We start from the raw sequence: 16,608 nt of genomic DNA on the forward strand, positions 1-16,608 counted from the left end.
GATGACCTGAGTCTCTAACATGCACAGCAGGACAGCTGGGGTTACCAGGGTGGTGGTATCTACCAAATACAACTAGTTCTAAGGTTCAAGGGGAAGATGTGACCCCATCAGAAGAGATTTGGGGATGAAACTGGAGGTAGCAGCCAAGGAAAAGGGACTAGACAGAGGAGGACTGCAAAGGAGACAACAAAATGATGATGACCATAAAGAATTCTAATGTGAAAAGGTTGGCCAGATATGTGCATTTTATGAACAAAACATTACGACTGACAGGACTGAAGCTACAAGGCGTTCAGTGGTTGAGGTCAGACTTGGAATCAGTTTCCTCTGTTACAAAGCAATTTGACAATCCCTTGATTTTCTGTCCATTTGTAAAGTGGAAATAGGGTATATATACACACACACACAGAGAGACAGAGACCGAGAGAGACAGAGACAGACAGACAGACACACACAGAGAGACAGAGATACAAACACACACAAAGAGACAGAGACAGTTGCAAACACATACATATACATAGATATACATACACAGACACATCACATGTACAGAGAGAGAGACAGAGACACACAGAGAGAGACAGAGATACAAACACACACATACACACAAAGAGACAGAGAGGTTGGTGTGCTGGCACACGCCTTTAATCCCAACACTTGGGAGACAGAGGCAGGTGGATTTCTGAGTTAGAGGCCAGCCTGGTCTACAAAGTGAGTTCCAGGTCAGCCAGGACTATATAGAAAGACCAAAAAAAAAAAAAAAAAAAAAAAAAAAAGACAGAGAGACAGTTGCAAACATACACACACATACAGATGCACAGATATACAGACACAGACACATATACATGCACACTTACACACACACACACACACACACGCAGAGATACAAATGCACACATACATACAGATATACATACACATATACATATGCACATACATCCATATAATCATATATACATACAGAGATACATACCAGACAAATATGCACACACAAATGCACACACACATATAGATACACAGACATACAGACAGACACACACAGATACAGACACACACATACACAAGCACACACACAGACACAGACACATGCATATTAATGCCTGGGCTAGCATCATTTAGTCTTCATTGGATCTTCCCAGGTAAGTAACTTCTCCCTGCATCTTACTGACTGAGAAAAGAGACTTAGAGAGCCTCTTTTGGGATTGTCTGTGCAAAGCTCTGGAGTCAGCACTTGAGAGACTTTGCATAGAAACTCACACCCAAGGGTTCTAAGATGTTCTCCCACATGCACACCGCCCTCCCCTCTAGGGATGACAGTACCTCCTGACCTATCTCAGGGCTTGTTTTGAACTTCATCTGGAGAATCAAGAGCCCTAAGAACCCGATGGGTCTGATATGAGTGGTTCCTGCTCATGTTCCAAGACATCTTTTCATGTCTGGATAATGATACACCATGGTTGGTCATAAGTTATCGCTGTTGACTGCTGAGTGGCTGATTGGGAAGAGCAGACTGACTTAATTTCTAAGAACTACCACAAACCATCCCGCATATGTGGTGTTTACATGGAAGTGGGGGCAGGGTGCTCCACATCTGTGTACAATTAGACTTATGGTGCGGATGGATTCCTGCAGGGCTTGGATCCTCATCGATGCTGCCTGAGAGCTTTGCTGAGAATCACTTAGATTACAGGCTCGCTTCTCTCTCACTTCCCAGGCACCAACAAAAGCCGGCTTGGTGTGTGCGGCTGGATCCTGTTTTTCCTTTCCTTCCTGCTGATGCTCGTTACCTTCCCAATCTCAGTATGGATGTGCTTGAAGGTAATGCCCCCGGAAACAAGTGGGTATCTTCCTGTAAACTGGCAGATACTAAGATTAAAGGTTCTCCCTTATTCTCTCAGATCATTAAGGAGTATGAGCGCGCTGTTGTCTTCAGACTGGGACGCATCCAAGCTGATAAAGCCAAGGGACCAGGTATGGCAGAGGCTGTGGGCATCTGTTGCTACCATTACCACCACCAGGGGCATCTAATGAGGGTCCAAGAAAAAAATCTAGAAAGTAGGAGACCTTATGTTTTAGGCAGCGGACAGTTGTTGCTCCGGACAGCATGTGAGTGGGAGAGACCACGAGTTTGAGCATTCTGAAATATGAACCTGCTTTATAACTCACACCCCCAAGTACTCTAATAAATGGAACACATTGACTAGATGTCATTTATTCCCAGGGATCTGATGAGTCAGGTCCAGGGAACAAAGATGAGAGTCAATAGCCTCTGTGAACCATTAAACTAGGACCCAAGATTACAAGTTAAAAATAAAACTGGAGCAGGACAGAGGCAGAGTAGCTACCACTTGGAGAGCTCCAGAAGAGAATGTGTCCCTCTTAAATGAATTCTCCCAAAAGATTTCTCTGCTGAGTCCCAGGATAACAAACCCCCGTCACGCATGTCCCTGGGGCTAATGGGTTGCCTCAGAACGTCACGAGGGCCAGAGGGAAACAAGCCAAATTGCTAGCACTTCTGCAGATAGCAAATTATCCTCTAGTCATAAAAGTGTTCATGAGAAAAGCAGCCATATCCAGCACTCATGGATGCCGGGCAGGGTCCTAGGCATGGCGTTGGGGTTGGCTGACATGGAACTCAAGGTAGTTCTCAAGAACCTGGGGTTAACCATCACACACACACACACAGACACACACACAGACACACACACAGACACACACACAGACACACACACACACACACACACACATACACAGAGACACACACACACACAGACACACACACACACAGACACACACGCACACACACAGACACACACACACAGACACACACACACACACAGAGACACACACACACACACACATACACAGAGACACAGAGACACACACACACAGACAGACACACACACACAGACACACACGCACACACACAGACACACACACACACACAGAGACACACACACAGGGGCGGGGGGAGGTGAGGGGCTTAGGATGGGGATTCTTACTAGAGGACTCAGGAAGCTTCGGAGAACAAACCAAAGCTTGAAATGCTATGAATTAACAACCAAACCCGGCATTCTCAGTCCCTCCTGCTGGCTCCTCACACAGACTAAAAGCTGATTTCTGCCTTGAAAACAAATACAATAACAAAGATTTTCTGGAGTTGGGGATTTAGCTCAGTGGTAGAGCGCTTGCCTAGCAAGTACAAGGCCCTGGGTGCGGTCCTCAGCTCTGAAACAAGCAAGCGAACAAACAAAGATTTCCTGATTGATGGTAACGGCTCTGTATCCTTACCTTGCTGATGTGCCTTTTGGCTGTGATCCTTAGAAAGAACACAAATCTGTGGGGTAGAGCTGGAGACCTCTAGTATGCTCAGATGGTTTTTGTTTGTTTGTTTCCGAGACAGGGTTTCTCTGTGTAGCCCTGGCTGTCCTGGAACTCACTTTGTAGACCAGGCTGGCCTCAAACTCAGAAATCCGCCTGCCTCTGCCTCCCGAATGCTAGGATTAAAGGCGTGCGCCACCACGCCCGGCTTCAGATGGGATTTCTTACATTGCTCTACCCTGACATCCTCTAAACCCTGCGCTTACTGCTTGGAATCAGAAGCAACACCATCGCACTTGAACACAGCTCGGGAGACACGATTGTTCTCAGTTCTGAGGTGTGCTGTTTGCAGGGAATCTGAGCCCTGGAAGACTGTGCTAGCCCCTGGAAGACCGTGCTAGCCCCTGGAAGACCGTGCTAGCCCCTGGAAGACCGTGCTAGCCCCTGGAAGACCGTGCTAGCCCCTGGAAGACTGTGCTAGCCCCTGGAAGACCGTGCTAGCCCCAGGAAGACTGTGCTAGCCCCTGGAAGACTGTGCTAGCCCCAGGAAGACTGTGCTAGCCCCTGGAAGACCGTGCTTGCCCCTGGAAGACCGTGCTAGCTGAGTGCCCGGTGCTCTACTGCTGAGCTACCTCAAGCATAAAAAAATTTTTTTTCTTAAATTTTTGAGAAAACTCTTAAATTGTCCAAGCTGTCTTTGGATTCGCTATGTAATCCAGGCAGGATATGAACGTGTACTCTCCTACCTCAGACTCCTTCCTGAGTACCTGAGCCTGGATGGAGGACTTTAATGTAGTAGTCCTTCAGCATTGTTCATGGTGTGGAGACAGTTGCTGGTAGCTTTTAGTCAAAGCCAAACTTGACTCTTTATCATTAGAAAACCAATTTCCTAAGTACCCCCTTTAAATTCACCTCAAAATAAGTGTTTAAGTCGAAATAGATTACCTGAGAATTAAAAAAAAAAAAATTAAAACATGTATGTCAGGGACCTCAGTGCTTTACCAAAGGCTTTAATTCCTAAGTAGTTAGTTTGCTTTAATTATTGACTGATCAGAATAAGTCACCTTCACCAAGGTTGATGTGTTCACACTGAAGATCTGAGAAACGCAGACAGCATTACAAAGAGATGCGCAGCATATCTGAAAGACTGTCCTTGCCATTCATTTGAATAGGTCGAATTTCAAATCCATTTTATTCTTTTAAAGGTTTGATCCTGGTCCTGCCTTGCATTGACGTGTTTGTCAAAGTAGATCTTCGAACGGTTACTTGTAACATTCCTCCACAAGAGGTATGGAAAGAAACAAGGGCTACTCTAAATAAAACGGTACACAGGTTCACTCTGACACGGAGCATCATTTTAACCTACCAGGGAAAGGATGACTTAATTCCCAGCCCAACCCCAGGGCCTGTGAATTGCTTCAGATGCCTCTGTTTTGCCAAAGGAGAATGAATTGGAAGGGAAGGGCTGAGAGGCTGAGCACTGACTGGTGGGGAAGCTGGATAGAGACAGGAGGGTTAAGGCAGGGAAGCTGAGTGGAACCTGCTGGAGGCCAGGGGCTGGTTAGGCTGCGCTCTCCACAGCCTTCTCAGAGGGACCTTTAGAAATAGCTGTTTGACTTATCTTTACTTCTGCTGTTCATATTTGCTGTCTCTGTGTGTTGGAACAGACTGGGTGTCTGGGCAGTACAAAGGCTACACAGGACCCACCTGAATTTGAACTTCAAATAATTCTTGAAATAGTGTGAATCATGACCCAAACCAGTAACTGAGTGCTAGGGAAGAGGAAGCGGTATTGACTAGCATGCTGCTATTATAACCAAAGGCATCTAGAAAGGAAAGAAAATGCAGGAAGATGGAAGACTGGGGATGGCCAAAGCGATAAGCAGTCAGGAAACCAGTCAAGGTCCAGGTACCTTCTAATCACTTTGGGCTATCAGGAGGCATGGGGACCAGCTTCCAATGTGAGCTATCCCATCACAGACACTGGGAAGCTTCAAAAAGCTTTTGTGGGTCTACAGACGCAACACAGGCACAGGCACAGGCACAGGCACAGGCACAGGCACAGGCACAGGCACAGGCACAGGCACAGGCACAGGCACAGGCACAGACAGGCACAGGCACAGGCACAGGCACAGGCACAGGCACAGGCACAGGCACAGGCACAGGCACAGGCACAGACAGGCACAGGCACAGGCACAGGCACAGGCACAGGCACAGACAGGCACAGGCACAGGCACAGGCACAGGCACAGGCACAGGCACAGGCACAGGCACAAGCACAGACAGGCACAGGCACAGACACAGGCACAGGCACAGACACAGATACAGACAGACACAGACACAGACACACACAGACAGACACAGACAGACACAGGCACAGACACAGACAGGCACAGGCACAGGCACAGGCACAGGTGCACAGGTGCACAGGCACAGACAGACACAGGCACAGGCACAGGCACAGGCACAGGCACAGGCACAGGCACAAGCACAGACAGGCACAGGCACAGACACAGGCACAGACACAGATACAGACAGACACAGACACACACAGACAGACACAGACAGACACAGGCACAGGCACAGGCACAGGTGCACAGGCACAGACACAGGCACAGGCACAGGCACAGGCACAGGCACAGGTGCACAGGCACAGGCACAGGCACAGGCACAGGCACAGGCACAGGCACAGGTGCACAGGCACAGGCACAGACACAGGCACAGGCACAGGCACAGGCACAGGCACAGACACAGGCACAGACACAGGCACAGGCACAGGTGCACAGGCACAGGCACAGGCACAGGCACAGGCACAGGCACAGGCACAGGTGCACAGGCACAGACACAGGCACAGGCACAGGCACAGGCACAGGTGCACAGGCACAGGCACAGGCACAGGTGCACAGGCACAGGCACAGGCACACGCACAGGCACAGGCACAGGCACAGGCACACGCACAGGCACAGACCACAGGCGCACAGGCACATGGTTCAGAATGCCTGATGCAGAACCTCTGTAAAGTGAAAGAATTTGCTTTGCTTGAGACTAGAACATGGTCTCTGGTGCCCTCTATGTTTGCTAAGAAGCATTGCTTCTTCTTTTAATGAGAACTGCATACCAAGTAGACAACAGGATACAAATTCTATTTCTGTTTGGAAGGAGAAGACAGTAGGACTTTATGCCTGTGGGATGTAAGAATTCCCCGAGTCAAATGGTTATCAACCTGTGGGTGGCGACCTCCAGAGGTCATAGAGCAGATATCCTTCATATCCGATATTTACATTGTGATCCATAACAGTAGCAAAATTACAGATATGAAATAGCAATGAGACAGTTTTATGATTGCGGGTCACCAAAACATGAGGAGCTATATTAAAGGGTCACAGAATTAGGGAGGTTGAGAACCATTGCTCCGAGCTGAAGCTACAGGGATAGGTAGGAACCAAGTCTGTGCAACCCTTAGCTGTGGGAGGTTATTATTTTGAAGATGGGACATGCTTGGCAACTGCTAGCCTGAGTTGCCACTAACAATGTCCTTCTGTGAGGGAAGACTCTGGGGTTGCCTGCCTCTTTGCCTTGCATAGTAATACGCCAACGTTCCACCATGTCTGTGCTCTGCAGATCCTCACGAGAGACTCTGTGACCACCCAAGTGGATGGAGTCGTCTATTACAGAATCTACAGCGCCGTCTCAGCCGTGGCCAATGTGAACGATGTTCACCAGGCCACGTTCCTGCTGGCTCAGACCACTCTGAGAAATGTCTTAGGGACACAGACCTTGTCCCAGATCTTGTCTGGGCGAGAAGAGATCGCACATAGCATCCAGGTAAAGACCTCACTACTAAGAGCCCATGTCTTGAATTCCCTCACCCCAGGTCAGTGACTACCACTATCTATACTTCAGAGCCAAGACTCCCCAGCCCAGGGATAGCTGTACTCTCAAGATGCTCTCGTAACACCATTTGTCTGCCATCATAAAGTATAGATTTAAAGATTTGCATGGGGCTAGAGAGATAGTTCAGCCATTAAGAGTGCTCTTGCAGAATACCTGGGTTTGACTCCCAGCACCCACGTGGTGGTTGATAACCATATGTAACTCCAGTTCCAGAGGACCTGATGCCTTTTTTTGGTCTCCTTAGGTACCAGGCACACATGTGGTACATAGATACACATGTAGGCAAAACATTAAATGTTTGCCTGGGAGAAAGAAGCTTTGAGAATTGTTTCTCTTGTCTTGTGTCTTTAAGTTAGAAAGTCTAAACAAACACTGCACACTTAACTTTTTTAAAAAGAGGTTACAAAGCCATATTTATTTTCAGTTTAAACTACCATTAAAGAAGTACAACCATTATCAGGCAGTTCCCAGACCCCTATATTTCAGTGGAGTAAAACAAGAAGGTTCATTTGAGGCAGCAAAACTGGAAGATATGTGGACAATTTAAACTCACACTATAGCCAGTATCAGCAATCACCCATAATAATAACCATCAAACGTGTAACAACTCTGAACGTTGCCGATGCCATGTTCTAGTTTATAAATAGCATTTTATAGCATTTTTGTATTTTCTTTTCTCTTCTTTCTTTCTTTTTTTTTTTCTTTTTTGGTTTTTCGAGATAGGGTTTCTCTGTATAGCCCTGGCTGTCCTGGAACTCACTTTGTAGGCTGGCCTCGAACTCAGAAATCCACCTGCCTCTGCCTCCCGAGTGCTGGGATTAAAGGTGTGCGCCACCACGCCCGGCTATTTCTGTATTTTCTTATGTCCATGACTTTGTGTGATTCTGAGACTCCTCTCTGTAATTTACAAGGAAATTCAACCTGAATCCTTCATGGATTCTGTACAATCTGAAAGGTAGGATGGACAAGTACCCATCAGCTCTGCCCAAGGACATCAGTGAGAACTCTAAAAATCTGATAACACTCCAAAGGCGGATCTCTAGCATCTTAGGTAGTCTTACCAACTCCTGGGGTCCCACAAAGTCATGGTCAGCGGAAGTGAGATCACTGGTTGACTTGTGGCCAAGTTCTCTGCCCTGGGTTCTCCTTAGACTTTGCCATTCTTGTTTGTCTCTGGGGTGACCTGCAACATGTCTTCCACCATTTAAAGTCTGCATAAAGAACAGACTTTTAAAATGTACTAAAAATATGTTCTAAAACATCTCTTGCTTTAAAACGTCAGTATCTTCCTGCTCCAAGGCAGAGGCTTAAGAAAGCAAGACAAGCATTTTGGGAAAAAAAAAAGTCAGTAATGTGCATGTCACCTCCAACCCATGTGACAAAGCTGACAGGAAGCCTATGTGAGAAAACCAGAGACTCCGGTTATCGTGCCGATTCAGAGATTCATGGCTGCTAACTGTAGGGCCAAGACAAATCCAGGTCTGTCTGCGAGAGAAGCCTGTGCACTGACATCTGGAACACTTGCTGAAGTCTGCAAGGGTGCCATTTAATTTCTTAGGGAGGTGATAGGGTGAACTCTTTCAGTTGACCAATAAGTGTTATATGAAGATCTTGTGTGTGAGAGCTTTCTCTCTAGACCCAGTCTCATGTATCCCAGGTGGGCCTTGAATTCCCCATATAATTGAGAATGACCTTGAACTTGCGATTGATTATCCTGCCTCTGCCTCCTGAGTGCTAAGACTGCAGGCACGCGCCACTATGCCCAGTTTATGTCGTTCTGGGAATCAAACCCAGGGCTTTCTGTTTGCAGTGCAAGTTCTCTACCAACAGAGCTATGCCCTCAGCTCTAGATTTGTACATGAAACCCCCAGGAGATTCCCTTTGATTCCCAGTATGATCAATGAGTTCAGAAAAGACAGCCTCCCCAAACGTACCAGACACTCGGGTCAAGTCACCCGTCTTCTGATCGCCGTGTTTTCTTCTGGAAACAGACCTTGCTTGATGATGCCACCGAGCTCTGGGGAATCCGAGTGGCCCGGGTGGAAATCAAAGATGTCCGGATTCCTGTGCAGCTGCAGAGGTCCATGGCGGCTGAGGCTGAGGCTACCCGGGAAGCCAGAGCCAAGGTAAGGAAGGATGTTGGCGTGGAGGCGAGCAAGAATGGAACCGAAGGAAGAGTAGAATACCAATCACTGTTCTTAAAGAGATTCCGTCCACAATCCTGAGGAAGCTTGGTAGTAGGTTAAGACTCTGTTGGCTGCATGTGGAGCCATGAGCAACTTGGGGATGAACTGTGGCCACTGTTGTTCTGGAGAAAGCATTGTAGATCCTGTGAGGCAGATCCCAGAGCCATTTGGGAACCACCATCATTATTACAACTGACATTTCAGAAATGGCCAACCTGCTGTCAATGTCTTAGGCATTGTTATTTGAGAATGATAACTGTTACTGAATTTAAAAGAATGACTAAATACAAGGCGGATTGGGATTCGAATGTGTGAAACTCAACTTGTCCCTGAATGTTCTAGAATCTGCTGTCACCTTAGCTTCTGTGTAGATTGACTGAAGTGGGAGAGACTGGAAATCTCGAGGTATTACTCATAGGAAACCCACGTGGGACTGAGGGAGCTTGCTCTCTGCCTGTTCCTTAGTCCTATCTTCTTTGTCTACTGAGTACCAGCAGCAGCTGAGGGGGACTCCTGTGGCCCATGGCAAACAAGCTCCCACATATGGGTCAGTTGAACCCTGTCAGGAGTTCCTCTTAGGTTATCTCAGGATTTAGAAGAACAGTCAATAGAGACAGTCTCAAGGAAGAGTTACTGGGCTGGGGCTCATTACTGCTATGATCAAAGTCTGAGAGAATAGAAACAATTATGTCATTGTTAGAATGAGACTAACTCAGCAACAGGATGGAAGGAGAGTCCGAAAGATGGCTCAGCAGAGAAAAACACTTGCCATACAAACCTGACCAGCTGGGATAGAGCCCTGTATTCCACAGTATGGGACAGCTGACTCCTGAACATTCCTCTCAGACCTCCACACACATGCTATGGTGTGTGCAGACTACACACACACACACACACACACATACACACACATACACACACACACACACACACACACACACCACCACCACCACCAACAACAACAACAACCACCACCACCACCACCAACAACCACCACCACCACCACCAACAACAGCAATGTTTAATTAAATAAGAACATGTAATCTTGCAAAAACAACAACAAAAAAACCCAAACCCAAAACAAAAAACAAAACAAACAAAACAAAAACCTCCACCAACAACAAAAAAGCCAGTTCAAGGAGACTTTGAAATTTGGATTCCTCCCAAAATGAATAAAAACAGATAGTGAAACCCCAAAGGGCCTCAAGTACATTCCCAGGTTAGATGGTCATGTATGTCTTCATTTGCTCAAATGACACCACAATTATCTGTTTGAAAATCAAATTCTGTGACTAATAATTTGCAAAATATTCATCCCTAAGTGTCCTGGTCTACTTCTCTGTGGGCGTGATAAAGACCACAATTAGAACCAACCTGAGACCATGGAGGTGTACTGCTTACTGGCTCGTTCCTCATGGCTTGCTCAGGTTCCTTTCTTATACAGCTCAGGACCATCCGCCCAGTAATAGCACTGGTGACAGAGGGCTGGGAGCTGGGCCCTCCCATGTCAACATTAATCTAAAAAAATGCCTCACAGATTTGCCCATGGCTAATTTAATGGAGGCGATCCCTCAAGGAGACAACAAAACCAAACCAAACGAAACAATCAGCACAGCTAACCAGCATAGTCACTGGCTTTGGGAAACGTTTTGAATTTTCTCAAATCCTCTAGGATGTGAAAATCGTGTCTTTGCCAAGAACGTGAGCAGGGACAAACCCAGGTGACAAAGTGGGGACACAAGCCCAGAAAAAGGAGGCTGCAGATACCGTGCACTTGTCAACTCTTGCTTCTCTCACTCTAGGTCCTTGCAGCAGAGGGAGAAATGAATGCTTCAAAGTCTCTGAAGTCAGCTTCCATGGTGCTGGCAGAGTCCCCCGTCGCCCTCCAACTTCGGTACCTGCAGACCTTGACCACAGTGGCCACGGAGAAAAATTCCACCATTGTGTTTCCCTTGCCGATGAACATACTTGAGGGCATTGGTGGCATCAGCTATGGCAACAATAAGAAGGTCACTGCTAAAGCCTGAGGTCTTCCACGTAACAGCCTGCTACTTAGAAAGGCCTTTCTGTACCATGGAGAAGTCAGCCAGTAGAGACCAATGCACGCGCACACACACACACACACACACACACACACACACACACACACACACACACACTCATGCACCATGAATAAAATACGGTAACTCCACAGCTAGCAGAATTCCCAGAGAGACATAGAAGCTACACAAACAAAAACAAAATCGAGAGCCATGCACTGCTTTGATTTTAAAGGCATAACCAATATTCAATATTCATATATAATTAGTTAGTGGTTGTCCCTGACTATCAACAGAGAATCTCTCAGGGTGGGCGGAGACTCTAGGTGACTGATAAGAACTTTAGAATTTAAGCTGTGTTGGAGAAGGACCCTAGGTCATTTGTAAAGAAAAAGCAGATCCCACATTTATGATATGCATTTGATCCACTGTTCCAATAAAACGACTTGCTTTAGTTCAAGTAAGAAAACGACTCAAGGCTGAAACTTAGGACGGATTTGGATGTAGAAAATAAAAAACCGCTGCAGCATAGCAGCAACACGGGGCAAAGGTACCAGGTCAGGCCCAGCTCTCTTGACACCCTGGATGTCCTGTTAAAGTGCTGGCGTTCTCAGCACCCTCACACCTTTGTCAGGGCCAGAGGCACAGCAAGGCAGCCTAGCACAGGGTAATTTGCTTACTAGTAAGACCTTCAGAGCCACTGGGGAGGTAGGTCTGTGAATTGCATGTTTTCACTCTGTAAGTCCCAAGAGCCATAGTGATTAAGGGCTGTTTGTAATCTTTCCCCAGCTCAAACAACTTGTTGCAAATAAAAAAAAAAAGGAAGTCATAGAAAGTGAACATGATTTTTAAAATTGCTTTAATAGTGTTAGCATTTTGTCTAGGCTCCGCCCCAGAGTTACCTGGCAAGAGCCAGGTGTGCCTGACTCACTATAAAAGGGGCTGCTTGCTGCTTGCTGCTTGCCCCCTCTTGCCTTCTTGCTCCCGCTCTGGCCAGCCTCTCTACTCCTCTTCTCTCTCTCTCTCTCTCTCTCTCTCTCTCTCTCTCTCTCTCTCTCCCTCTCCCTCTCCCTCTCCCTCTCCCTCTCCCTCCCTCTCTCTCTCTCTCTCTCTCTCTCTCTCTCTCTCCCTCTCTCTCCCTTTCTCTGTCTCTACTGCTCTCTCAACTCCATGCCCTGAATAAACTCTATCCTATATTATACCATGTGTGGCTGGTCCCTCAGGGGGAAGGGATGACTCAGCATGGGCCCTCAGAGGCAGCCCTTTCCCCACACCTGACTATACCTCCACCAAACACATTCCTTCTCTCCTTATCTTTTTATAAAACACAACATTTATAGAGTTTATTTTATTGCCAAGGCATGGTTTTCTTTTGGGATTAGTTTTGAGAAATTAGATCTATTTTATTTTATTTTATTTTATTTTATTTTACTTTTCCATGTATTTATTTTTTGGTGCTCAATATGTTGTGCTGGCTGGCTTGGAGCTGGCTACATAGACTAGGTCTTTAATCCCAGCACTCTAGAGGCAGAGTCAGGAGGATCTCTGTGACTTGGAGGCCAGCCTGGTCCATATAAAAAGTTCCGGGACAGCCAGAGCTACATAGTGCGATCCTGTTTTAAAACAAGACAAGACAACTTCCTGCAGCTTCAAATGACTCTGTCTCCTAGCATTAATGGTGATTATTTCTTTAGTACATTTTATAACTTTTGCTTTTACTAAAGGCTGACTAAACAAAGACCCCCTGAAGATAAATAAGCGCACTTGACTATAAAGAGGCTGAAGGAAAATCTTGGAATGTAGACTGCCAAGGGTGATGTTCAAAACACATCCCCCACCTCCATCCACAGAGACTGGGCCAAGGTTCTTTCTCAGGAGAGAGGAAGGGAAACTGTAAATAATCTCTCTTAGCTGTGAGGCAGGACTTCTTTGCATACAGTCAATACATCACTATTCAAGAGGGACAAAGAACCCATGTCACGTGATTCAATTATCTTACCAACTACCATCTGATATTGAGGTTCTCACACACCCACAGGGATCTGGGTTCCAGGTCCCCACAGAATTGAGCAGAGGCACACAGATGCATTAGAAGTGGGCCTGAATTATTGAGAAAATAATCTTGGCCCTAGAGCACTTACCTAGCTCGTGTGTGGCCCTAGTATGGGAATTTAGTCGCCAGTATGGGAGTTCGGGGTGGGGGTGGGGGGTGGGGGGACACAAACAAACCAAAAGTAAAATGAAAGAGTGGATATGCATTTCTCATTCTAGGGGAATGGCCAAGAGCCACCCCAGGTAGGGTTACAAGGTAAGAAATGAAGAAGTACACAAGATTCACAAAAAGCCAATGTGTGAAAGCTGAGTTTTTCTGACTTTCTGTAGCAAGCTGGACGCTCATACAAGAAAGCCCTATGTGATTAAATGTGAACTCAACTTCTGTGATTTTGGCTTGCATCCCTCCCGTCACCCCTTCCCCCCCCCCCCACCGCCCTCCCCCCCCCCCCCCCAGAGTTCCCTGCTGACTGATGACAGCCCCTAGGCAGAACCCTTGCTGCCCAGCACAGTCCCAAAGCCAGTGGTCCACCTGGTGCTCACAGTGTGAAAGGGGCCCATGGGTGGGCACAGCCTGTGTCTGCAGGGGCCAGAAAAAACAGTTGTCAGACAAATTGTGCAACAGTTTCCACCTTGTAGTTGTTACATTTCTCACCGCTATTTCCAAACACCTCACCGGCAGCTCATAAGGATGAAAAAAGGGCTTTAGATTGGGCTACTTAAAGGCAGGCAATGGGAAGCACACAGGGATGAATGCCCGGGCTCTTAGGTCATGGGGTATGCTGCCCACTATTGGGGTGGCTCTGCTGTTCTCAGAAAAATACCTGTTGTCTGGAAAAAGCCCCACTGACATATTCAGAACTGTGGCTTGTGCCCTAGGTGTTTTTAAGTCCAGTTAAGCCGATGGTGAAGATCGCCCATTGTAGTGGATTTGGTCTAATGCTGTTTGTATTATGTTCATTTGGTTCTCCAAATTGCATGAGAACCCAAACATCCACAGGTAAGGTGGCGTTGCCCCCAGTGGGTTCTAATTGGTAGGTAAAGTTGCCAGCAGCCAATGGCTGGGCAGGGAGACAGAGGTGGGACTTTAGGCCAGGGACCACGGAAGAAGCAGGAAGAGAGGTAGCTGCCATGCCAGGGAGGGAAGAGAGACACCAGGCCTGAGAGGTGCAGAACACAGAGAGAGAACCATCATGTAGGCGCCTGGGAATGCAACCGAAGGGTCTGCAGGTCTGGGTCCAGGGTAGCAAAGACGGAATATAGATTTTAGTAAGTAATAACTCGGGGATATTGGAGGAAGGTACATCACCCACATGGATGTTAGGAAGTGGCCCAGCCACTGAGCTATTTAAGGTATATTAAAAGATAAAGGCTGTACATGTATGTCTTCCATTCAGGAACCTAGAACATTAGGACAGGTAGCGAGGCCAGTAACCATGGGTTTCAGCTACAACCCATCCATTTCACCAACTCTTGTTAGGGGATCAATTCCTTTGCTCTCTGACTCCTTTATGGTCTTTTGGTGGTAAAGGGAGGAAAACATTTCCTACTTTAAATGTCTTACCAAAGTGGAAGTAGCCACTCAACACCAGGTTGGCTGTGAACTGATACCCCTGTCTTGAAATGTTTGCCATTACTGTGCAGTATTAGGATCACTTCTAGGAAAACGACTCAAGGAAATAAATTAACCTTTAAACAAATACCCACAATGGGTTTTCACAAATGACCTTTGTGTTAATCTTGAAAATCACCCGCGTTATTTCCACGTGAACTATGCATGTAGCACATTCTCTATCCAGAGTCAAGATTTTTTTTTAATATGTGTGCAAGCATTTGTGAGTATTGTAATAGCGGTAGTCACAGTTTTCTTCCAAATTACACATAGATGAGTGCTGGTAAGGTATCGTGCCCCATTCGTTAGTAGTAACCTGGTGAGAACTCTTGTGTTCTTTACCTCCTGGATGCTGTCAGGATTAGAAAGAGGAAGGGATGTGAAAAAGATGCTCCTGTGACCTCCTGGATGCTGTCAGGATTAGAAAGAGGAAGGGATGTGAAAAAGATGCTCCTGTGACCTCCTGGATGCTGTCAGGATTAGAAAGAGGAAGGGATGTGAAAAAGATGCTCCTGTGGTCTCTTTCAAGGTCACACAGTTCGAAGGATTTCCCATCTGTAAAGCGACAAACATTCTCTCTCTTTTCCCTATCAAATGGCTGAATTGGTTTCCATACCAACATTAAGTACATATTCTCAAAATAAACTTTCAAACTCTTTAAAGTCAAACTATGGTTGTCCCTAGGGACACTGCAGATGTGGCTTCTGTGCCACATGTATGTCAGTAGGAAGCAGAGAGGAGGGTGGGAGAGTTGGTTCTGGGACCACGGTAGCAGGAGAGCTGGCCCTGCCACTCACTTGTTATAGAGAGCAGGCTCTGCACCTCTTCTGGCCAGCACAGTAGAGCTGGCCCTAAATGTAGGCGCTGTAGGTGAGCTGGTCCTGAGTCAGGAGAACGTGAGAGCTGGAGGGCTGATCAGCTTAAATACCTCTCAGGTCCAGATCTATGAATGAATTGGCCGTTCCCAACATCTACCCCATCCATGAGTGCATGAATGGGGCTGGTCCTACAGATCCAAACCTACAGGATCTCCATGATACAGAGCAACATCAAGATATCCAAGAGGAGTCCCAGTGAGGTTCCAATACTGATAGTGTAGCAGAAGCCGGAAGCCTTGTACCAGTGAAAGGACTCCTTGCAATGACCATTTGCAAGCAAGGAAATGTAAACAAAAGGGTATACCATGAGACACACTCACATACTACAGCTTCCACGAGGAGATTTTTTCTTTTTCTCTGTTGGAGGTTGCAAGGATGGAGGATGGGTACGAGAGGAGGGGGAGACTGGGGAATATGCTGTTCATGAAGAACAAATAAAGGTTCTTTTTTTAAAAATGCAAACTATGATTCTGCATTTAATTCCCAGATTGTCACTTTCATAATCCTCCTCCCAGAAACAGTTGGACTCCCAGCACCCAAGTGTGAGAAAATGCTCGCTGTTTGATTTGGTCTTGAGACAGTCTCTCTATTGCTCTGGCTGACCTGAAACCCACTATGCAGACCCAC

At 46.7% G+C, this 16,608-nt stretch overlaps 1 protein-coding gene and 1 pseudogene across 1 annotated transcript in view; both read left to right on the top strand.

Annotated features, from left to right (window-relative positions):
- The window catches only part of Stoml3 (stomatin (Epb7.2)-like 3), a 20,157-nt gene extending 7,519 nt beyond the window's left edge, over positions 1-12,638 (top strand). Inside the window, exons 2-7 of the mRNA NM_153156.2 lie at positions 1,715-1,818; positions 1,899-1,971; positions 4,527-4,609; positions 6,942-7,145; positions 9,206-9,340; positions 11,203-12,638. Of these exons, the coding sequence (NP_694796.1) occupies positions 1,715-1,818; positions 1,899-1,971; positions 4,527-4,609; positions 6,942-7,145; positions 9,206-9,340; positions 11,203-11,427 (824 nt within the window). The 3' untranslated portion in view covers positions 11,428-12,638. The remainder of the gene's footprint in view (positions 1-1,714; positions 1,819-1,898; positions 1,972-4,526; positions 4,610-6,941; positions 7,146-9,205; positions 9,341-11,202) is intronic.
- Positions 12,639-15,776: 3,138 nt separating this feature from the next.
- Gm23675 lies at positions 15,777-15,901 on the top strand (annotated as a pseudogene).
- Positions 15,902-16,608: the final 707 nt, after the last annotated feature.

Source organism: Mus musculus, chromosome 3, assembly GCF_000001635.26.
Source record: "Mus musculus strain C57BL/6J chromosome 3, GRCm38.p6 C57BL/6J".
In the NCBI taxonomy this organism is placed as follows: domain Eukaryota; kingdom Metazoa; phylum Chordata; class Mammalia; order Rodentia; family Muridae; genus Mus; species Mus musculus.